General features: G+C 34.4%; 1 protein-coding gene across 1 annotated transcript; it reads right to left on the reverse strand.

Moving 5' to 3' along the window:
* Positions 1–406: 406 nt before the first annotated feature.
* LOC142225332 (uncharacterized) lies at positions 407–7,910 on the reverse strand. The gene is made up of 4 exons (XM_075295106.1): positions 7,839–7,910; positions 7,177–7,360; positions 2,251–6,111; positions 407–2,121 (listed from the first exon to the last, which is right to left on the reverse strand). Exons 1-4 carry the CDS (start codon positions 7,908–7,910, stop codon positions 407–409), a joined length of 5,832 nt encoding a protein of 1,943 aa, XP_075151221.1.
* Positions 7,911–25,402: the final 17,492 nt, after the last annotated feature.

The following is a 25,402-nucleotide window of genomic DNA, read 5'->3' on the forward strand; positions in this document are numbered from 1 at the left end:
TCAGTGAAATATTTATTTCGTGACTATCTTTATTGACACAACCAAATGTTTAAATTCCTTTAATAACAAATTAAATTCATTAATTTATATTTTGTAATGGTTCACGAATTTTAATAAACTTACTTATTTGGTATCAAAACCATAGACAAATTAAAATTTTATATATTAATACTTAGCGTATTCTACGCGCAACCAACTTTTTAGAGAAAAAGAATAATTTTCTGTAACATAAGAATGATGTACAAAAGAGAATCGATAAATAAAATCGATAATATATTCGATAATTATTTGATAAAAATTCAATAGTTTTAGGGTGTGTTACCACTAGCGATGTTTTATAGTTGTGATTGAGATTTGGCGGTAACACCCCCGCGCAGTATGAAAAGAAGTTTTCGCATTCATACTCCTAATTGTGAGCCACATCTAAAATCGCCAACTTCACTGCAGGTCGAACTAATAGTCCACCAGATGTTAAAACTTTTGCTTTACGCACTTGACCATCCTTCGCTAGCATAGTCTCAATTACCTTGCCCCTCGGCCACACGTTTCGTGGATTAGATGGATCGACTACAACGACCAAGTCGCCGACTTCTATAGGTTTAGCCTTTTCGTGCCACTTCGATCGTCGTGTTAAATTTGGTAAATACTCCTTTACCCATTTTCTCCAGAAATTATCGGCAAACTGTTGTGACATCAACCAATTCTGTTTTAATGTATGACCACTATCATCGTACATAGCTAAAGGTTTCATCCCATTCGACGAGCCAAGCAACAAGTGGTTTGGTGTAAGAGCTTCTTCATTTTCTGTGTCTAGAGGAACGTATGTGAGGGGACGGGAATTTACAATATTCTCTACCTCTGCTAACATTCCTCGTAGTGTTTCTTCTGATGGTGTTTTTGTAGGGGCAATCTTGTACAAAATGTTCTTTACCGATCTCACCATTCTCTCCCATGCGCCACCCATATGTGGTGATGAAGGGGGGATGAAATTCCACTTGGTTACGGAGGTGGTGAAATTACGTACAAGCTCGTCTTTATTCACCTCTTTTATTGCCTCTCGAAGCTCTTTCTCTGCACTCACGAAATTCGTACCATTGTCGCTGTAGAACTCCTTAGGTGTACCACGTCTGCATATAAAATTCCGAATGGCTAGCAGACACGAAGACGTATTAAGTGTATTTACTACTTCGATATGGACAGCTCTAAGAGTTAAGCACGTGAAGAGAGCTCCGTAGCGTTTCTCTTGATGCCGACCAACGGATATCATTAAGGGGCCGAAGTAATCTACTCCGGTGTATGTGAATGGGCGAGAGAAAGAAGCTAGTCGTGCTGTTGGGAGCTTAGCCATTTGTGGATACGATGGTTTTGTTGTTTTAATTTTGCAGTGTTGGCATAGTTTCGATAATTTTTTCACCACAGTTCTTAATTTCGGAATATACCACTGCTGTCTGATTTCATTGACAACGGTTTCATTGTTGCCATGGTGATATTTACTGTGGTAGTGGAGAATAAGTAAATAAGTGACATAGCTATTTTTGGGCAATATAATTGGATTTTTTGTATTTGCCGACACGAGTGCATTTTCTATTCGTCCGTCCACTCTAAGTATGTTATCCTCGAGTTTTGGTGTTGCTTTATAAAGAGGGCTTGATTTTGGCAATGTCATGTTGGACTTTAAAGCATATATTTCCTCAGAGTAAAATTCATTTTGTGCTTGACGATATAAAACCATTTCAGCTCGTTCCAATTCAGCAGATGTGAATTCACCATAATCTTTTCTCTTTGTTTTAAGAATGAGTATAAATCTTATGACGTAGGCTACGCACCTTACAGCTCTGGTCCACTTTGAGAAGCGTTTTATATCGATAAATGATGTATTTTCTTCATGTTTGAGAACAACTTGATTCGTTTCCATAGCCGTAGGTTCTGGAATAAATTCGCTCTTTGGCCATTCACATTCAGATTTTAATAAAAATGGTGGTCCATTAAACCAACGACTTTGCTCAGTAAGGTCAGGTCGTTTGGCCCATTTAGTGGCTTCATCCGCTACATTGAGTTTACCCGGAATCCAAAACCATTCATGTAGATCAGATGATTCAAGTATTTCACCTACACGTAAAGCTACAAATTGGTGGTACTTTTTGTTATTGTAGTTTAACCAGCTGATAACCGTCTTTGAGTCCGACCAAAAATATTTTTTCATTATTGGAATTGAGTGATTTTCAATAACAAATTTTGCTAATCTGCAACCTATTAGTGCCGCCATTAACTCGAGTCGTGGTATTGAGTTCATTCGCAAAGGAGCTACTCGGGTTTTCGAACCCACTATGGAGCAAATTATTTGGTTATTGAACTCAATGCGCAAATAGGCAACTGCTGCGTATCCATTCTCACTCGCGTCGACGAATGTATGAAGTTGCAGGTTAGTGTTATTATAGTTACCAAGTGATTTTAGGTAACATCTTGGAATTTTAATGGTTTCTAAGTCTGGAAGATATTGGAGCCATTTTCTCCATTTTACCAATTGGTCATCTTTTATGGGTTCATCCCAACTCACACCGCTTCTCCAAATCTCTTGGAGTAATATTTTTAAGTACATAAGGAAATTTCCTATAAGGCCTAGAGGGTCAAAAATCGTCATTAGAATTTTTAAAATTTGACGTTTTGTGGCCGGTTTATTCCCCTGGATGACTTCGTTATTTCGTATGTGAGGTGATATCTTAAATATGAAAAAGTCATTCTTTGGATTCCAAAATATTCCTAAGACTTTCTCTGTTTGTTCATCTGGACCTATGTCTAGTGGTTTGTCACTTTCTGAAGAATTTCCTAGGCATGAAATTACATCTGATTTGTTTGAAGTCCAGTTTCGAAGATTGAAGCCTGCTTGTCTTTGAATATATTGTACCTGCTTTGCGATCTGAACGGCTTGATCGACGGTATCAGTAGAATAAAGGAAATCGTCCACATAATGATTTTCTATTACGGCAGAGGAGGCCTCAGGAAGCTTGTTAATAAATTTGGAAGCGTTTTTATTTTTCACGTACTGTGATATGCAGGGTGCACATGACGCACCGAATATCATTACGTTCATTACATAAATATCAGGTTCCTTTTCTACGTTACAATTTCGCCACAAAAAACGTTGGACCTGTCTATCTTCATTCCTAATATAAACTTGGTGAAACATCTGCTCTACATCGCCACATAATGCAACAGATTTTTCACGAAATTTAAATAAGATGGCTGGTAAAGATGATAAAAAATCTGGTCCTTTGTACAGCATTGTATTTAAAGAAATTCCATTATATTTTGCAGCCGCATCCCAAACGATTCTACATTTCCCAGGTTTGTTTTTGTTAAACACTGGGAAAATCGGAAGATACCATACGTTTCCACAAGATTCTGAATTTTCAATTTTGCTAATAAATCCTTTGTTTATGTAGTCAGAAATAATATCTTGAAAAGTAGAATGAAGAACTTTATCAGCCAAAAGCTTCCTCTCAAGGCAAACTAGACGTTTCAAGGCCATATCGTAATTGCTAGGCAATTTTATATTGTCATATTGCCATAACAGACATGTTTCATAATGGCCGTCTTCTCTTTGTGTCGTGTATTTTTCTAAAAGCTGCAGAGCTCGCTCATCGTTTTTGTTCGATGGGATCTTTGAGCAAGATACACCAATATTTTCGATCCTATAAAAATCTTTAACCATTTCGTGTAATTTATTATCTCTCTCGCTACAGTCACACATGTGAAAGTTGTAGTGCTGCGCTCTTACATTTTCACAAGGCCCATAAATAGTCCATCCCAACTTTGTCTTTATACCAATGGGTTCATTGCTTTTCCCTCCTTTTGATTTGCTTGACGTCAAAACATTTATATTGTCCAGCCCAATTAAAACCTTTGGAACTGCATTGTTATAACTTTCAACTGGGATCCCTTTAAGATGAGAAAATCTGCTAGAGATTGTCTTATAATCAAGAGATTGTTTCGGCAGTAATAATTCTTCTACAGAACGAACTTCTAACACAAACTCTTTGGAGTTCCCACCTCTCACACGTATATTTAAACGTTGGGAATTGTTCTCCATTCGTTTTACATTTGATGTCCATTTCAAACATAACTGCTCTGGTTCCCCCTTCAAACCCAGTTGATTCAAAATCCCCTCGTCGATGAGTGAAATGGACGAGCCATCATCCAAGAATGCAAACGTTGAAATATTGTTGTTGTTGTCTCCATAGATAGTTATGGGTACAACTTTGAAGAGAATATTTTGTCGGTGGTTGTTGTGTGTTTGCAAATTCTCTTCGATTGCGTTCTCTTGCTCTCTTTCACTGCTATTGTTTTTATTCTCTCTATTCTGAGCCAATTGAACGGTGTTACCTGTATTTGTTTTGGATCCATGTAGCAAATAATGATGTTTGAATTGACAACTGTCTACATTGCATACCTTTTCTTTGTTATAACAACTACCAGAGTGTTTTCGTAAACAATGCCTACATAGTGCAAAAACATTCACCATATTCCATCGCTCTTTGCGATCAGCTGACAAAAACTTTTTACAGTTTGGAACATTCTGACATTCTTCGCTGCAAATTATGCATTTCTTTTTGTTTGTTTTGGTGTGGGAGTGAATATGCACATTCCGTTGTTTTCGATTAGAAGAAATGTCAGAACTTACATTGCTTTCATTATTTACTGTACTGGCCGACAAACCAAGATCAAAAATCCAATTTGAGAACTCGACCAAATTTGCTTTTACATTGTTTTGTTGGAGATATAATTTCTGAGTTCCCCAATGTAGTTGGTAATAAGGTGGTAGCTTTGACACAAGTTCGTGCATTAGAGTGGTGTTATTTATTTCATCCGTAAGCCCGCAGGCTTCGATGGTAGATAGTAAACCTTTTACATGCACGGCGAAATTGGTGATGGTTTCCATTTTATTGGGATTAACTTGTGGCAACGATTTAATTTTATTTTTAAGAGAGAATACAATTTTCTCTGGTTGCCCGAACAATACTTTTAGAGTAGATATGGCGTGCGGTACACATGTTGGGTGAATTAGAATTTTTTCCACAGACTCCAGAGCACTGCCACGTAATGAACGCTGTAGTCTGATTAAATTTTCTGCATCGGTGAGGCCACACACAGCTGTTGACCAATCGAATGTAGAGCTGAATAGAGGCCATTCCTCCGGGTTTCCTGAAAATATCGGTAGTTCTTTTGGAACAGTTTGGCGTGCATAAAGTTGCTCTTGCGTTAAATTCCGTCGTCGAGGCTGTTGTTGTTGAATATATTCTTGGAAACCACGGGCCTGTTCGGGATTTATGAATGACTGATTATTGGTGCCATCGAGGGGCTGTGGGTTGGTGTTTAAATTTATGTTCGCTGTAGATTGCATTGATGTTGTATTTGGTATAAATTGAAACGGATGAGAGCTATTATGTGTATTATCTTGGTTTAGTAGAGATTGGTGAACGGCAGCTGAAGTTACTGGGTTAAAATTTGAAGTGTGAGGAATGATAGAAGTGTTTGAGATTATGTTCGGAAGATCGTTAATTGGTTCTTGCATTGTTGTATTTTCGGCTATGGGGGTGTTATTTTGGTCTGGGATATTTTCTTGCAAAATTTCTTGGAAATTGTTTGTGGTTTCTTCGTCTATTTGTTGGAGAATGCTATATTTCCTTTCCAAGTATTCTCTGTCACGCTTCTCTTTCAGTTGTCTTTCTTCTTCTAGCTTTTTTAGCTCAAGCTTCTGTTTAGATGTAAGTGACGTGGAAGAAGAAATGGATGAGATGCTTGAATTTCGAGAACGTTGTTTCTTACTGGAACACAGAGGACATACCCAAGGACTTTCTTGAGGGGTTATTGAATTAGCGCAATGCTCATGGTATGGTTGGCGACATTTGCCGCAGAATATGGTTTTTTCGTTAATATGTTCGTGGCAAAATTGGCAAACAGGAGGTGGCGAGTCGACTTGGTCTTGTGGCAGATTTTGGTTTATCGTAGGAGACATGGTTAAGGCGTACTTACGTGTGGCAGAGACTGCGATCAAAGTTGATGTGGGGTCGATGCTGTAGAGGTTATGTAATCCACGTTGATGGTCAGTTGCTCGGGATATATATGGAGAGGATTAATTACAGATTTGGTTTCCAGCTGCAACAGTTTGCTCTTTAATCCTTCACTTTCAGCAAATAAGAATTTAAAATTGTTCCCAAAAAAGTAGGTTCGCTATGGCCTGATTAGATTTAAAAACATTGGTTCAATTCAGTGAAATATTTATTTCGTGACTATCTTTATTGACACAACCAAATGTTTAAATTCCTTTAATAACAAATTAAATTCATTAATTTATATTTTGTAATGGTTCACGAATTTTAATAAACTTACTTATTTGGTATCAAAACCATAGACAAATTAAAATTTTATATATTAATACTTAGCGTATTCTACGCGCAACCAACTTTTTAGAGAAAAAGAATAATTTTCTGTAACATAAGAATGATGTACAAAAGAGAATCGATAAATAAAATCGATAATATATTCGATAATTATTTGATAAAAATTCAATAGTTTTAGGGTGTGTTACCACTAGCGATGTTTTATAGTTGTGATTGAGATTTGGCGGTAACACCTTGAAAGATATTATAGGCCAAATAGCGCGTATTTTCGTAAGGCTATTTGGTCACAATTCAAGAATCAAGTTTTCAGCACAAGCTCATATAGCTCTTGAAGTAATTGAGGTAGGTTTTCAAAATGACAGTTTTTGTTCTAAATGCTGTTAGTACAAGTAAAAACAGAAGAAAAATAAAAGTTTTTATCAATAGGTTTCTTTCGGTAGTGAAAGGGTTAATATTTGTATGCATAAGCAAAGTTTGTCGGTAATGAATAAAGTGAATTTAACTAATCTGACTTTATAATATTCAGAATTATTTTGCTTTAAATAATTTTTGGACAAATGAATTCCGAATTTTAGTTTTATTTATATTGACTGATTTGAAATTTTTTTCTTCATTAAAGACGAATGTGGTTTAGAGCCAGCTAAATATATAGTATTGGGATTAAAAACTGTAAACAAGTCGTTTTTACAACTTATGAAAAATCCTAAGTTACTTTGAAAAACACCGTAAATTGCCATAAAAAATTTTAAAAGGAAATACTTCATCAAATGACTACAAAACGTCAGAGTTCGCACCACTGTCCATACGTCAGCAAGTAATCTATTTTGGACATCCATTTTTACCCGATGTATTTCTAGGGTTGGAGTACAAATAATGAGAAGTAAAATCACCTTTTCAATTTCTACACTTTCCTTTCGTACAACATTACTACTCAAGTTGAAACAATGAAGGTTTGTTTGCTGTAAAATATTGAAAACTTTAAACATTTCGAATTTAATGTCTTATAGAACACGTGCTCATTTTGGAGATATTAACTTCCACTGACACATGGTGAAGTTGGTTTGTGCTTTTGATGTTTTCAGAATGATTTGACGCCGTCTTTGTAGAGCCACACCAATTCAACTTGAAGGCAAACACATTCCCTTCATCTCATTGAGCAAACAAATTCCCTAATTTCATAGAAACACTGAACGAAGGAATGATGATGCATAGTAAATGAATCCGCAAGGCAAAAACATAAAGTGAAAGAATTATTTACCTAAGAATTTCATTTAGCCTTTGGGGTATCAATCTTCGTCAATGCTGTGGAATGAAATTCCACCATCAAATAAACAATCACCACAAGGCAAACCTCTTATGAAATATTCGCGTAGAAAATTAGGAGATTTTAAACGATTCTGTATGTGGTGAATGAAACCACTACAATTTGTACCATACCAACTCCATAAATAGATAGGGACCAAAAACCCAGGCACTATTATCCATGAGCATTGTAATGGCGACAGGCATGATTAAGATTTTTTTCCAGCTACAGTTAAGCATGCCATAGATGCGACATCTAAATGGACAATCTAGAGAAATTAGTCAAATCCCTCTTCGCCCAAGCCTCAACGGCGGCAACGGAGTTGGACCCAAAGTGGCCTCCATCCAACAGTTGCAGACTAATGCGTCAACTGTCATCGTTTGAAGAGCGTTTGGTTGCTCTGAAAAAGGAAAACAACGTCCATTTCAATTGGACATATTTCACAAATACAGAGGAGTACACAAAAACTCCCAACTTTTTACTTGGATGGTGATGACATACAATTTACTACTTGCCATTTGGATGAACAATTGTGAAAGGGAGGGGCGGATATGCTCCACTGGAGTGGACCAACAGTTCGGAGCTTTAGGGGGAGGAAAAAAATCATACCGAACGAAATAAATTAAATTTTGTTGTCATTTATTTGGTTGGTAGTCTGAATGGCATAGTGTACATCATTTTGGGACATTCATTAGCATTTCCAAAACTAACTGACGTCAAAGAAAAGCAGCGACATTTCGTCTGCCATAATAACAGAGAGAACATTGCCACACCGCTTGACGTTCTAAAACATACTACGAATTATATGATTTGCCTTTGTGGCAATACTTCTGGCACTGTTGATAGAAAGAGCTATCCGATGGCGGTTTTTTCCCTCTGCCAAACCACATTAATTATGTACCATGAATTTTTCAAAATGTCAAAGGTACCTACATTACTTTTGAAGCTACATCAGCAAGTTTTTAATTCGCTTTCATTTATTCTTGGAGTATTTGGCTGGCACAGCATCAGCGGAGACACCACCATGGCGGTGACACCACCACCATGACATCTCGTTGTTATTCTAAGAACGCAACATTTGACTTGTTCTCCATAATTTCACATAATGCCAATAATGTCATGTTATGTTTGACAGTAACATCTTTCATTAGAGGGCAATTATGGAAGATGTCGCTTGGAAGACCAAACTGATTACTCACATTCTCTCTATTATATTTTTATTTAATAATGAGCCTAATTTATGTTTAGCCAACGTCACCTAATTTTGATTGGGAAAAAAATTTACTAGACTTCCTAATGATACAGGTCATACCATTCTCAAAGAATATAAGACAAGATGGTCAAATTGACTGCCAATTATATCACTGTCAATTATATATAATACTAAAGCACGATTCACGACATTTTCAAAGGAGCTGAAGTAACAAAATAGGAAAATACGATGCGTTCAATTATCAATAAAATAAAAGACGTGATTAGCACATGGGTAAGTGTGAGTTCGCTCGTAAACGTCACGGAAAAAGACATGTTCTGATTCAATCACGAAATTAATTGATCTAATTAATTTTTCAATTGAAATGTCTTCAATTACCAAAATATTACACAATGTTAATTGGGCATAAAAAAATACTTGATTAAAAACTTAATTGATTTCATTAGAAAAAATCAAATATTTTTTTAATTGATTCAATTAAAAATTTACTTGATGGTTCATTGATGTAAAACTCAATTAATTTTTTAATTAAAAACGTAACTATTTTAACTGACTTATCTCCATTTTCATGAAGCTCCGCTAGTGTAACGTTAGCTAACGAACTTTTAAACCGTACTACGGACACATCTGTCATTTTACCTACATATTCCACATGTCAGTTGGGAACTTAACTGCTGAAATTATCTCAGTTATCGTTAACCGGAGTGAAGATATTTGTAATTACTTCTGGGCTACAGGAAAATGGTTATAAGTGGTTTTAGTTTGATCAAAAAAATTATTGTTTCAATTAAATGTTTAATTAAAATTTTTAACTGATTTTGTCTTCCGAGTTCGATTAAAAAGTTATTTGTATCAATTTATTTTTTAATTGAAAAAGTGTTCAGCTTCAATCAACATTTTAATTGAAAATATTTTTGTGTGTTGTAACAATTTTATTCACGAATCAATTTTATTTTTCCTTCCCACTCTCGCAAGGCATATTTAAATAAAGCATATAAGAAAGATTAGTGACAATTGTTGTATAGCTTGAAATAAAACCGGGTTTGTTTTTTGGAGGAAATGCCTCGTAACAAAGGGGAATTTCATTAGCATAAAATTTCGCGCCAAAAGAAAGTGAAAGAAAGAAAGAAATGTTTTCTCCATAAGGAGTTAGCATAAAGGGCCCAAAATTGAGTTATATCTCCCAGCCAGATCTATACTAAAGGCTGTGGAAAGGTTCATTCGCCCGAACCGAAACATGTACAGTCCAGGCGTGTATAGATTGGTATCTGGCGTTTTCTTTTCAATGGCTCTATTAACCATGTTCCTTAATCTATATCTGTCCATAAAGCTCGAAAAATAATTGTATAATTAGATATAATGCATTTGGACGTCAATTGCCTGTTTCGGTATCAGGCTAACATGTAATATGAAAGTATTTTTTCTTTTTGTGTAGATATCAAGAATCTAACTGGATTATTCTCTGAAATTTGTATTATACACCAGTTTTTTAACAGTCGTATTTCAAATCCCTGAAAATCTTTTTTTCGAAATCTACAAACAAAAACAAAATACTTACCTCTGGGACGAAATTTTGGACAAAGTACTTTCTGTTTAACGAAATTTAAGTGACTTCGACGATTTGACAGGTGATTTAACGATTGTCGCTACACTCAAAAAAAAGTGAACTCTCTAAAGGGTGATACAGTCAAAATTTGGTCAATATAAACTTGACGTATTTCTTTCAATTTTGCATTTAAAAAACCTGAACATCCCTCATTTTGAAGGTGTGTGTGTGTAGAATGTTGCTCCTATTTTGATTTTGGAATTCACTCTTCAGTTGTCAAAATGCCGTCCAAGCAAGAAGAGCAGCGTATCAAAATTTTGCTCACGCATCGCGAAAATTCGATCTACTCGCACGCAAAGCTGGCAAAATCGCTAAAAGTTGCCAAATCAACCGTTACAAATGTAAGTGTTTGGGGAACGTTTGTCGACAGCCAGGAAGTCTGGATCGGGGGGAAATCGAAAACCGGAAGCCGCTGAGACGCAAAGAGAGTTGCCGGTAGTTTCAAGCGAAACCCTAACCTCTCTCTCCGAGATGCCGCAAATAAGCTGGGTGTATCGTCTACAACCGTGCATCGAGCCAAAAAACGAGCCGGACTATCGACTTACAAGAAGGTACACCGAAAAAAAAGTTTACTATTTTTTATGAAAAATGAACTAACCCATAGTAAGAATGACCATGATTTGGCGCCAAAGATTTTTTTCCTCTAGATAACTTCATGATTTTCTTATAAATTAGTTCATGTATTGCATCCTATTTTAGTTCATTATTACTATGCTGTGGGAAGAATATACTTAAATTTATTCAAAATATTCCTGCTATCCGGAAAAATGAACAATTTTTTGGGCAACCCGTATTAAGAAATTGGTTTGAAATAAACTGTTTGTCAGTACAATTTTCAAAAAAGTAGAGAAATTGAGAAATCAAAGGTACAACAAGCCTGTATACAACTAAGAAAATTTTCGTACAAAACAAGTCAATTTTCTATAACCACCAGTATTTTATTTCAAAAAATTATTATTATATTACACAAAACTATGGCTTATGATATACAATAAAGGAAATATTTTTATTCGTACGTTGGATGCAGTTACTTGTCGGTAGTTCATGCTTCTTCATAAGAGTAATATTCTATGTTATTAGGACTAAACTAATTAATTTAAATTTCCATGTTTTCTATCCGTATGAAAGATATATGTGGCACAAGTTGCTATATTCATTGAATTGTTGTCCAATTTCATCGATTTTGGCTAACTTTTGTTGGGCGGTTTTGTGTTATAAGCATCTGAAATTGCAAAGTTATACAAAATATAAGAAAAATATCAAATTCTATCGTTCATATTGATTTTTAACTTACAAGAGTATTTCCTAGAGCCAATAAGGATATCATTAAATTAGCATTAAACAGTAAGAATATTCAAAAAATTACCATTGCAATACCTGTCTACCTGAAATTGAAAATAATTATTTGTAATAAATTGAAATTTTGGTTTTATTAAAAACGGACAAAATACCGTTTATAGAAAAACTTACCACATTGAAAAATCCATCCAGTAGGTACATTATTGGAATCATATCCATAGACTAATGGGACGTTTTTGAAATTATTCTCTGAATATATTTGAAATAAAAAAATATTAGAAAATTAGACATAATTTCCACTTGTCAGTATAGCATTTAGTATTTAAAGTGGATATTAAGTTCGAGTTTAGCGGCTAAAATCGCAATTTTCATGATAAGTTTTCTTTAATAATCCATTATAAAAAAATAATCTTTATAAAAAAAAATTGGTCTGGGCTATTCTCCATCAAGTTATATTTAAATTTGTATCGAAGACGTATAATTTCATACTTTTCTTAGTGATTTATTTTTAATTTTAGCGGCTAAACTCGAACTTAGTACTCACTCACCTGTAGGAATTGCTGTAACAAAAAAATATAGTTTCAAAAAACTGGTTGCATCTCCAACCTGTGATCCAGATGTAGAATAAATATAGATCATCCTATTACCACTCATGCTGTATATTTTTGTTTTTTTTTTTATCAATAAAAAACGTTTTTGATTTCTCTATGTTAACATCACATCATTCACTTCTCAGTTTCGAAATAAATGCATTTTCATTAATAAACACCAATACTGCATGTACAATTTTGCAAAATTAAATCCACGTGTGCACTTCATAAATACATCAACAGAACTGAATGCAGCAATAAAACTCAAAGACACAAATAGTCATAAAGGATACATACCTGCCGTAAAGAAAAACAACTCCACACACACACACGCTCTATTTCTGATCTCGCTATTGCTAGAAAACAACTCGCACCACAAAAGATACCAACAACACACAAAGGAACATTCCATTGTCTCTAGAATCAAAACAACCAACAACAGCATAAATGACGCAATAACAAACACAAACAACCATACGAGATATACACAAAATGTCTCTAAAAACTCCCTCACATGATGCAATGATTTCAATAATCTCTTCTCACTTCATTTTCCAGAAGTTGGAATTCTATCTATAAGTTAACGTAAAATATATACCAAATTTATGAGGAATCTATAAAAAATGATATACACCCGTCAAGGATTATATTAACTACTTTTTATTCTACTTTATCTAAAATTTTCAATGTGAGGAAAAACACTCCAACTTATAATAAAAAGGGAAATAATCTGTAGGTAGCCATCATACGAATCGATAATGTCGTTAAGTTAATTTTTACTACATAATTTTTTTTTCAAACAAAATTTTTTCTTAGTAAATTGTCCACATTTCGTAGTAAGATTTTTATATTGCCCATGTATTTTTATAATAGAATCAATGATGCATTAACTACTGTGTTGGAAATTCAATTCAACCAAAGAAAGGAAAAATCCTTCCCATTTCGTAGTTAGTGAACTAAAAAACATTTACTGAATTTTTATAAGTTTTCCTTTAGCTAAGTTAATTTTCGTTGTGGTTACGAAAAATGAACTATATTACAGTAAATTTGTTGAACTATGTGGAAGTTAAAATGCTCCTTAAATTTACAAGACACTTTTTTTCTGTGTAGTGACTCCAAATCGCGATGATAAACAAAATACGACGGCCAAAGCGCGATCCCGGAGGCTGTACACGACGATGCTGACGAAGTTTGACTGCGTGGTAATGGACGACGAAACCTACGTCAAAGCCGACTACAAGCAGCTTCCGGGGCAGGAGTTTTATACGGCAAAAGGAAGGGGAAAGGTAGCAGATATTTTCAAGCACATAAAACTGTAAAAGTTCGCAAAGAAATATCTGGTTTGGCAAGCCATCTATACCTGTGGCTTGAAAAGCAGCATTTTCATAGCTTCCGGCACTGTCAACCAAGAAATTTACGTGAAAGAGTTTTTGAATAAACGTCTGCTGCCTTTCCTGAAGAAACACGGTTGTTCCGTACTGTTTTGACCGGATTTGGCATCTTGCCATTACGGTAAAAAGGCCATGGAGTGGTACGCCGCCAACAACGTGCAGGTGGTTCCCAAGGACAAGAACCCTCCCAACACACCAGAGCTCCGCCCAATTGAGAAATACTGGGTTATTGTCAAGCGGAACCTAAAGAAGACCAAAAAAACTGCTAAGGACGAGCAGCAGTTCAAGGCAAACTGGCTTTCTGCGGCGAAGAAGGTGGACAAGGTGGCTGTACAAAATCTGATGACAGGTGTCAAGCGTGAGGCCCGGCAATTCGGATTTGGAAAAGCGAAAGCCTAACTGAATATTTTTCCTGAATTTTATACTAATTGAACTTGAAAAAGAAATTTAATTAATTTTTTAAATAAACGATTTCACCGATTTACACGCGTTTTCCCTTGACCAAATGTTGACCGTATCACCCTTTATGTCACTAAACTTTAACTTTAGTTTAAGGAATTATTATGTTTGGAGAAAGTTTCCTTTACTCTAATAATTTTTTGCGTACGTTAATTAAATGAACTAAAAACGGAGAAAATGTATACACAAATGAAGCACAAAGATTTACTAAATCCGTACTTCTCACAAAATAGTTCATTAGTTCTTTAAATTTGTAAAATTTACTACAAATGGGTCCATCTCGTAGGGCACTAAAGAGATTCTTGCAAGTTTTACTTCGAATTTTTTTTCTTCAAACTTTAAAATTTTTTTTAACAAGCAAAAAAAAAATTAACTGCGTCTAATAAATTTTCTTAAATTTGTCGAAAAATATTTACGTATTTTTTGTGATATTGAAGTGATGTCAGCGTTTGTATTACGGTTTAGTTAAAATTTTCTAAAAATAATCAAAATTTTCTAATTAACCAAAAATTTTCATCATGATGGGTTCACTGTTGTTTCAGTATAATATGTTTTGTTTGGTATTAACGAATATGTTTTACGGACAAAAGAAAAGGAAAAAATGAAATGTCTTCAGTCAGTGTACACACAATATTTGAAATTTCTTTTCAAAAATTCCAAAAATCGTTAAATAAATCGATCTTCATTGTAATGATTTTTTTTTTCAAATAGGTTTGGTTTGCAAGCCAATACAAAATTACATACAAAATAATATTATAATTTTTGAAGTAACAATAAATTGTTGTTAAAGAAATTTTTTTTTTTTGATATAAACTCGTAATTGTATTTACAAATTACGTCGTACGTTTTAATTGTTTGTGTGTTTGTTTTTTGTGCGTATCATAAAACCGGTACCCCTTTTCTAACATATTCGAAGAGCAAAATAATATGATAGGAGCTATTTTTGCGGCGACCATGTAACATTATAACCTGCAACCATGTTGGCTCAGTGAACATGGTTCTAAGAAAAATATAATTGTCCTCATCTAAAATGTTATTGATAAAAAGAATTTTGTTTGAATGAAAAGACAATGGTCACGATTTAAAATGTTATGGTATTCATTAAAAATGTTTTTCTCCTAGTTACAAGAACATGGTCACAACCTAAAATGTTTTGATCTTTATGAAAAAACTTTTTTCGTCGTCGAAAAAAGGACGCCACTTGAGAAAAGAAAACACAAAATTAACTTTATTTATTTGTTTTTATTTATTTATAAACTAATTCATTGTTTATTTGTATTTATAATGCCGTTCAAGCAAACATCATATATTTTTACACACTCTGTTTTATTTCCATGTCAACAATAAGTAATTATTCCATATTTACATCGTGTCTATCAAATGTACAAACGCAGACATCATGTAACTGCAAATAAAAATAAATGATTCATATAGCAAAATGCAGAACAAACCCCAGGTACATATTTTCAATTACACTTTCCTTTTTTGTGTTCACATAAACCCACGTGTCACTTCTGAATAAATAAATTAACACAAAACACAGTACATCCGTATTCTCCGTCCATTCAAAGAAACAATCAACACACGACTGACGCGCAAAATGAAAATCGTGTGTACCTGCTCAATGTTTTTATAAAATTTTTTTCACTGCAAAAAAATTAAAAAAGTAAATGGTCACGAAAACAATGTACATGGTCTTTATGGCCATGTAATGGTTCTAGACTTGTCTATACGTAACCTATACAAATACTTTTTTCACTGCAAAAAAGTAAAAAAAATAAATGAATGGTCAGGTACATGATTTTCCTGACCATGTAATGGTCTCAAATTCTATCATTTAAATGATAGAACATGTTTGCGGTATTTGAGAACCATTCTAATGCTTATTGCCACCATACATTTTTCTCCGCTCGAAAACTTTTTTTACAAAGACAAAATACATGGTTTTCGCGGCAATTACATGCTCTAGATAAGCATTAAATGAATGCAGCAACCATGTCCAAACATGGTTTTTCTGTGCGTGTAAAGTCAAATCCAACCAATTTTATTTTATATCCAAAGCTCATCTATGGTTATTCTTGTGCCAATACCACCACTTATTTTACTTCTTTTATACAATGAGTTATCGTCAAAGCATTAGCCCTCTTAATGTCTTGTGTTGCCATTTGTTTGCTTGCAGTTCGTTCTTTGAAAATGGTTAGTACTTAGGCGCAATTAAATTGAAATTGTAACTAAACCAGGTCTCAATTCCCCATTGCTGTTGTATTCAACTAAATCGCTTTCAATTCAACGGGGAGTTAATTAAAAATGTTTCCGGATACGGAAAATGCTATAAATCTACACAACATGCACAAATACTCCTTGCCTCCTACTCCCAATCTCATCCATACACACACACACCACCATGCAAACACATATGCACATGTGCATATAATTCATTCTCTCATCGATAACGATTTTAACTACAGCTCAGTTTTTGTATTTCCGTTTACAATTTGCAATACAACCAGGCCAACAAAGCGGCAACAGCAATTTCAAGAAGAAAAACCAACAGCAACCACACAACGGGAGCAGGATCGTGAGGCTGAATCCTGGTATTCAACATTGTGGATTTCCTTGGAAAATAAATACCGAATCACTTTATTGGAGTTGTATCCTAGGCGGCTTTCGCTATACATCATGGTAGGTGTTATATACTACGATATGAAATGTATGTGGATGTGTTTGTGTGAGTCGAAGGATAGATTTGTGCGGTATTCACATCAACACATATACACTCACATACTTTCCATTGCAATTGAATGCTTAGAGCACATAAATTACACCAGAACAGCAGGAAGAACGAAAATTGTTAACTTATCTTCACTTAACCAATGAAAAACCAAAATAAAATGTGTTGATTGTTTAGATTCTCGTTGTTGATGTTGTTGTTGTTGTTGTAGCCCTTTGGAGTTGGTATTTTCGATTTTTTCGGGAAATAAGCATACTCCAAATGGGGGTTTGCAGTCCTTGGACAGGGTTGAAAACCCTGTGTCCGCCCCGGGCCGTAGACCCGACTGCAACGAGGGCGGTTGTTGATGTTGTTGTTGTTGCTGCTGCTCTTTCCTAGGTTTTCATTTAATCAACTCCACCAAAAGCAAGCTACAAAAGACACTGACAATTCACATGCATTCACCCGATTCGTATGTGAATTGGCTTTAGAGATTTCTTGTTATTCGTCTTTTTTTCCACTGTGGATACTTAGTTTGCTTAGTCCAAGAGAAAATACAAAAAAAAACTAAACTTCAAACTTTCGCAATAGAGGCGATTCAAAAAAACCCTCCCCAATTATCCATGTTTTTCAATGAATTTAAGGCAATATTTAATTCAATTTATTGTACACCCACAGAAAATGGTAAGGATATTTTACATAATGGCTAACAACAAAAGCAATAATGAACGTAAAATATTTTTTTATATTCACGATGAAGTCATTAATTTAAAATTTAAAAGTATCTTATATACAAATAAACCTTGAAATGTGAATTTATCGATATTTTAAAAGTTGAGTCAACAAAGAACAGTTAGTATTTCTAACAAGTATATACGGCCGCAAGTTCGGCCAGGCCGAATCGTATGTACCCTCCACCATGGATTGCATAGAAACTTGTACTAAAGACTGTCATCTACAATCGAATTACTTGGGTTGCGATAACACTTGCCGATGGCAAGGTATCTTAAAACTTTTTTACACCGTCTTATCAATTGTAAGTTAGTCCATACGGGGTATATTAAACAAAAAAAGGCCGATTAAATGCGTATATAATTCAGTTTGACAAAATTTTCTCTAGAAATAAAATTTTCTATTGTAATAAAATTTTGACAAAATTTTCTATAGAAATAAAATTTTGACAAAATTTTCTATAGTAATAAAATTTTGAAAAAATTTTCTATAGAAATAAGATTTATGATTAAGACCGGTATGGACCAATTTTTGCATGGTTGTTAGAGACCATATACTAACACCACGTACCTAATTTCAACCGGATCGGCTGAATTTTGCTCTTCCAAGGGGCTCTGGAGGTCAAATCTGGGGATCGGTTTATATGGGGGCTACATATAATTATGTACTGATATGGACCAATTCCTGCATGGTTGTTAGAGACCATATACTAACACCACGTACCAAATTTCAACCGAATCGGATGAAGGTCAAATCTGGGGATGGGTTTATATGGGGGCTATATATAATTATGAACCGATGTGGACCAATTTTTGCATGGTTATACTAAAACCATGTACTAAATTTCAGCCGGATCGGAAGACGTTTGCTTCTCTTAGAGGCTCTGCAAACCAGATCTGGAGATCGTACTTACCAAATTTCAGCCGGATCGGATGAAATTTGCTTCTCTTAGAGGCTCTGCAAGCCAAATCGGGGGATCGGTTTATATGGGGGCTATATATAATTATGGACCGATATGGACCAATTTTTGCATGGTTATTAGCGGCCATATACTAAAACCATGTACTAAATTTCAGCGGATCGGATGACGTTTCTTCTCTTAGAGGCTCTGCAAACCAAATCTGGGGATCGGTTTATATGGGGGCTATATATAATTATGGACCGATATGGACCAATTTTGGCATGGTTGTTAGAGACCATATACTAACACCATATACCAAGTTTCAGCCAGATCGGATCAAGTTTGCTTCTCTTAGAGGCTCCACAAGCCAAATATGGGGATCGGTTTATATGGGGGCTATATATAATTATGGACCGATATGGACCAATTCTTGCATGGTTATTGGAGACCATATACCAATACCATGTACCAAATTTCAACCGGATCGGATGAGTTTTGCTCCTCTATGAGGCTCCGCAAGCCAAATCTGAGATTAGGTTTATATGGGGGCTGTACGTAAAAGTGGTCCGATATGGCCCATTTGCAATACCATGCGACCTACATCAATAACAACTACTTGTGCCAAGTTTCAAGTGGATAGCTTGTTTCGTTCGGAAGTTAGCGTGATTTCAGCAGACGGACGGACGTACGGACGGACGTACGGACGGACATGCTTAGATCGACTCAGAATTTCGCCACGGCCCAGAATATATATACTTTATAGGGTCTTAGAGCAATATTTCGATGTGGTAAAAACAGAATGACAAAATTAATATACCCCCATCCTATGGTGGAGGGTATAAAAACATGCAGAAGTAATATTTTAATGATTAAATATCATCCTCGTGTAGCATATTGGAAATACACTGGCTTTAATAACATTTTGAATGCAACGCGGTGAATGCAAATTGTTGAAACTGTGAAAATTGTGGTGGCAAAAATCGGATTTAGCTACATCGTGTGGCCATGCAAAATACCAACCACGTCGATTTGAATTTATAAATATCCCAGAATTTATTATGGTTATGCGAAATCCAACTGACAATAGTATGCCTGTAAAATTTGACACAAAGCTTGCCCTTGTATGTTTCAATGCTCGTCTCTGACAGATATTAATATTTTCTTACTATTTTTTTTTTTAAGAAAAAAGGATTCGTTAATAAAAAATTGGAAAAACGTAAAGTAGTTCCAAAAAAACTCATACTGTGCAATTTCTTATAGTGTCAAAAACTAAGTATTTTACGAAGGTTATTTGAACCATATCAATATTCCTTAGAGCAGGTAAATCAAGCATCGATAGTTCAGTGACCGCACAATATTAACTAAAGCAAAAAACCATTTTCGTACGATTCCCAAAAATAGTAAGAATGAACTACTGTATGGTTAAAATGGTCATAATTTGGTCACTTTTAGTTCATTTTTTTCCTCTATGAAAGGGTATAATTTCGTGAACTGTAGTTAAAAAGTACAAGATCGCATTAAATCTTCCTGATTTTAACAACTCGTTGTGGAAATTCAATTTTCGCACTAGTTAGATTATTCTTCTTTTTACTATATATTCCATTTTAGACTCGTGAAAAAATTCCAATTCTATCCCACTATTTTTTTTTTTAACCTACCAATTAGTGTAAATAATTTTGCAAGAATATTTTATTTCTCAGGAATCTACATCTCTTATACTCTATTGCTCAGTTATACGCTAAACCATCAATTTACTCGGAAACCATTTGATTTTTCAACACAATCATACGATGCGAACGTAAAAAATGTTTTGCATAATAGCAATTATGAATTTATTTACTAACAAAACACTTTCGAACATCCCAACTAACACTTACAGAACAAATGTATTCACTTGTGTAAATACTCTCTGAATTATCCAATTGACATTAAAAGTTCAGTTTTCATGCCTCCTTTGTTTGTCAATGCTTTGTCCTTATTGTCGTCTACTCCAGAAGCTCAAATAGAAAATTTGCAAGCAAATGCCGAAGGTTTGGTGGGGGTTGGGATGGCATATGTTTATTTAAATTAACAATTTTAAATTCAAAACTTTTCTTGACACTCAAAAATAAAAATCAAGCAACTTCTCCTTTTCCTAACCTTTCAAGCAGAATCTATAATATCATCAAGTTTATGGTTTGAGTGACGATTTGAATGGAAATATTCAAATTGAATAAAGTTATCCATGCCCTATGGTCGACTGTTATATACTCTATGATAGTTGTGAGAGCACATCCAAGGATTGAGTCCATTTTACATTTTCTCTACCCATAGGGAGACAACTTGGTGCAATGGTTAGGATGCCCACCTTACATACACAGAAGGCTAAGTTCAATTCCATTGTCGGCAGTACACTAACAAGTTTCCAGCTAACGTTTAACTTAGTAATGCTAGAGATATTTCTGAATGCTTCAAAAGCTTCTGGTTTCACACATTATGCGACACTCTATTTGGAGTCAGCTGTAAAAAGGAGATCACTTGCTATTGAGCTAAACATGGAATCGAGTAGCTAACAGTGATGAGAGAGAAATTCACCACCTAACAAATGGACTGAATTTCTAAATGAGCCTAAAATATCGGGGCTTTATCTTTCTTTTCTTTCTTTATTGATCCATATCAGTACAAGAAGTATGAACTTATACATAAATAACATAATTTTTTTTACTTGAATAACAATAATAAACAAATAACATTTATATTTAATCTAATTCCCTCGAAATATACATCTATTTGACAAATTAAATAAATATTATACATACATAAATATAAAATTTTAAAATATTAACTTATGTCATCTAAACGAGTGAAACCTACACACAAAAAAATTATGTTCTGATTCAATCACGAAATTAATTGATCCAATTAATTTTTTAATTGAAATGTCTTCAATCACGAAAAAGATAGTATCAATCACAGTTTTAATTGGAACTTAAAAAAATGCTAGATTAAAAATTAATTGATTTTATTAGCAATTTTCAATGAATTTTTTAATTGATTCAGTTAAAAATTTAATTGATGTTGAATGCAAAACTTAATTAAATTTTTCCATTAAAAACGTAACTATTTTCAATTACTTTCTTAACTGACTTACGGCCATTTTCGTGTAGCTCCGTTAGACTTTAACTGTCAGTTAATAGAAAGAAAAATGAAAATATTTTTCTCCGGTTATCTTTCAACTGAAAAAATTTCAGCAGTTAAGTTTCTAACTGGCATACGCAAGATTACATATATATAGATATCACGGTATAAAAATTCGTTAGCTAACGTAGCACTAACGGAGCTTCATGAAAATGGGGGGTTAGTGTTTTTAGTTTGATTTTTAGTTTGATATAAATTTTTAATTAAAAATTAAAAAAAATTTCGATCACTTTTTTTAAGTTACTTAGTCTTCCGAGTTTGATTAAAAAGTTAATTGTATCAATTAATTTTTTAATTTAAAATTTAAAAATGTTTTATCATTGGTATAATTAGCTTAATGTTTCTATCTTGATTAAATAGTTAATTGTATTTAATTTATTAATTGAAAAAAATTTCAACTTCAATCAACTTTTTAATTGGAAATATTTTGGTGATATTTTTTTCTGTGCATTACAATAACAGAGCGTTATATTACGATTGAAATTAAAAGACAATCCAACAACGTCTATAACTATTTCCCTTTGTATTACACAAGTCGTATCTATAACGTTGTTTACTACATTTGTTGCATACTCCCTAAACCACACCGAAAAAATCCGTAGTTAAACTAACTCTAAATTTAACTTATTTTGATTGGAAAAAAATGTATTTGTGAGTAATTAAATGCTTAATGAAATCTTACTTTTCTTAATCATGTCTCAAACATATGAATTAAACGTGGGTATAAAGTCCAATGACCGTATACATAAGTTCAATATGAACTAACGCAAAAGAAATTTTCTTACGATTCCCAAAATTTGTAAGAATGAACTACAATATGGTCATGAAATTGTCATGATTTGGCGCTAATGATTTTGTTTTTTAATTTTAGTTTTTTTAATTTTAGTTCATTTTTTCTTATATGAGAGGTTATAATTTTGTGAGTTGTAGTTAAAAAGTACACCAGGGCGTTAAATTTTCCTTGCTGAAAACAACGCTTTGTGAGAACCTCAAAAGGTGGAGTATAATTTAGTTCAATTTTCGAACGACGTGGTTCATTCTTTCTACAGGGGGATTTGTTAAGAGCTTGATAACTTTTTTTAAAAAAAAAACGCATAAAATTTGCAAAATCTCATCGGTTCTTTATTTGAAACGTTAGATTGGTCCATGACATTTACTTTTTGAAGATAATTTCATTTAAATGTTGACCGCGGCTGCGTCTTAGGTGGTCCATTCGGAAAGTCCAATTTTGGTCAACTTTTTCGAGCATTTCGGCCGGAATAGCCCGAATTTCTTCGGAAATGTTGACTTCCAAAGCTGGAATAGTTGCTGGCTTATTTCTGTAGACTTTAGACTTGACGTAGCCCCACAAAAAATAGTCTAAAGGCGTCAAATCGCATGATCTTGGTGGCCAACTTACCGGTCCATTTCTTGAGATGAATTGTTCTCCGAAGTTTTCCCTCAAAATGGCCATAGAATCGCGAGCTGTGTGGCATGTAGCGCCATCTTGTTGAAACCACATGTCAACCAAGTTCAGTTCTTCCATTTTTGGCAACAAAAAGTTTGTTAGCATCGAACGATAGCGATCGCCATTCACCGTAACGTTGCGTCCAACAGCATCTTTGAAAAAATACGGTCCAATGATTCCACCAGCGTACAAACCACACCAAACAGTGCATTTTTCGGGATGCATGGGCAGTTCTTGAACGGCTTCTGGTTGCTCTTCACTCCAAATGCGGCAATTTTGCTTATTTACGTAGCCATTCAACCAGAAATGAGCCTCATCGCTGAACAAAATTTGTCGATAAAAAAGCGGATTTTCTGCCAACTTTTCTAGGGCCCATTCACTGAAAATTCGACGTTGTGGCTCGTTAGTAAGTCTATTCATGATGAAATGTCAAAGCATACTGAGCATCTTTCTCTTTGACACCATGTCTGAAATCTCACGTGATCTGTCAAATACTAATGCATGAAAATCCTAACCTCAAAAGAATCACCCTTTATAAAACAGTTTACTTTCTTTCTGTGTATATGATGGAAGTATACATGCACTCTCATTTCATTTGTAACGCAACGAAATATTTGATCAAATTTTCCTCATTTATTAAACAATCTTCTTCAAATTTGTCACAAGATAAATTTTTATTGCACAACAGGTTGGCTAATAAGTCCCCGGTCTGACACATAGATGGCGTCGCTAGTATGAAATGCATATTATTTTTATATAGTACCAACCTTCAAATGATTCGTGTCAAAATTTGACGTCTGTAAGTCAATTAGTTTGTGAGATAGAGCGTCTTTTGTGAAGCAACTTTTGTTATTGTGAAAAAAATGGAAAAAAGGAATTTCGTGTTTTGTTAAATACTGTTTTCTGAAGGGAAAAAATACGGTGGAAGCAAAAACTTTGCTTGATCTTGAGATTCCGGACTCTGCCCCAGGGAAATCAACAATAATTGATTGGTATGCACAATTCAAGCGTGGTGAAATGAGCACTGAGGACAGTGAACGCAGTGGACGCCCGAAAGAGGTGGTTACCGACGAAAACATCAAAAAAATCCACAAAATGATTTTGAATGACCGTAAAATGAAGTTGATCGAGATAGCAGAGGCCTTAAAGATATCAAAGGAACATGTTGGTCATATCATTCGACCGTTGGAAGGTCGAAATGAAGAAGAAGAAGAAGAAAAAAGTGTTGTTGCACCAAGACAACGCACCGTGCCACAACTCATTGAGAACGATGGCAAAAATGAATGAATTGGGCTTCAAATTGCTTCCCCACCCACCGTATTCTCCAGATCTGGCCCACAGCGACTTTTTCTTGTTCTCAGACCTCAAAAGGATGCTCGCGGGGAAAAAATTTGGCTGCAATGAAGAGGTGATCGCCGAAACTGAGGCCTATTTTGAGGCAAAACCGAAGAGTACTACCAAAATGATATCAAAAAATTGGAATATCGTTATAATCGTTGTATTGCTCTTGAATGGAACTATGTTGAATAATAAAACCGAATTAAAAAAAAAATGTGGTTTTCTTTGTTAGACCGGGGACTTATCAGCCAACCTGTTACCTTAATCCAAAAATATATCTACAATGATTTAGACTGCCAGATTTTTTCAAATAATTCGTCTTTAAAATGGGTATCTTTAAATAAAAGAAAATTCCGTTGAACTGAGGTTAATTTATCCAAAGAAATCGTTGCATAATTTCTACCTAAAGTCGAGTCTTAATTTGTAAATTTAGATTGAGGTTAACACTTTCGATACCACATGAAGAAAAAAGCAGGAAAAACTAGTAAATTTATTTCCTAGTACCAAGTATGAAATTTACTTGGCTTGACAAAATCTCTCATAACTGGGTAAGCCGTTTTTCGGTGTATGATTAACGCAGTATACCATGGCTTAAAGATAGCGTTATCGGAATAGTGCTTGTGGTCTGTACACGTGTGTGTACATCTTCCACACATTTTTTGTTTTGCATAAAAAAATACAAACATAACTAATTCCCTGTTCGTTCATATTTACTTTTGGTTTTCCAAAGAAGTAATAGAACTCATTCTGGAGATTTGAGCTGTTGTCATTTGCTGTTCGAATATTCATACATAAGGACTTTGTAAAAGTTTCCTCTCATCTCAAGGAACTATTG

This window comes from Haematobia irritans, chromosome 2 (genome assembly GCF_050003625.1).
Source record: "Haematobia irritans isolate KBUSLIRL chromosome 2, ASM5000362v1, whole genome shotgun sequence".
In the NCBI taxonomy this organism is placed as follows: Eukaryota; Metazoa; Arthropoda; class Insecta; order Diptera; family Muscidae; genus Haematobia; species Haematobia irritans.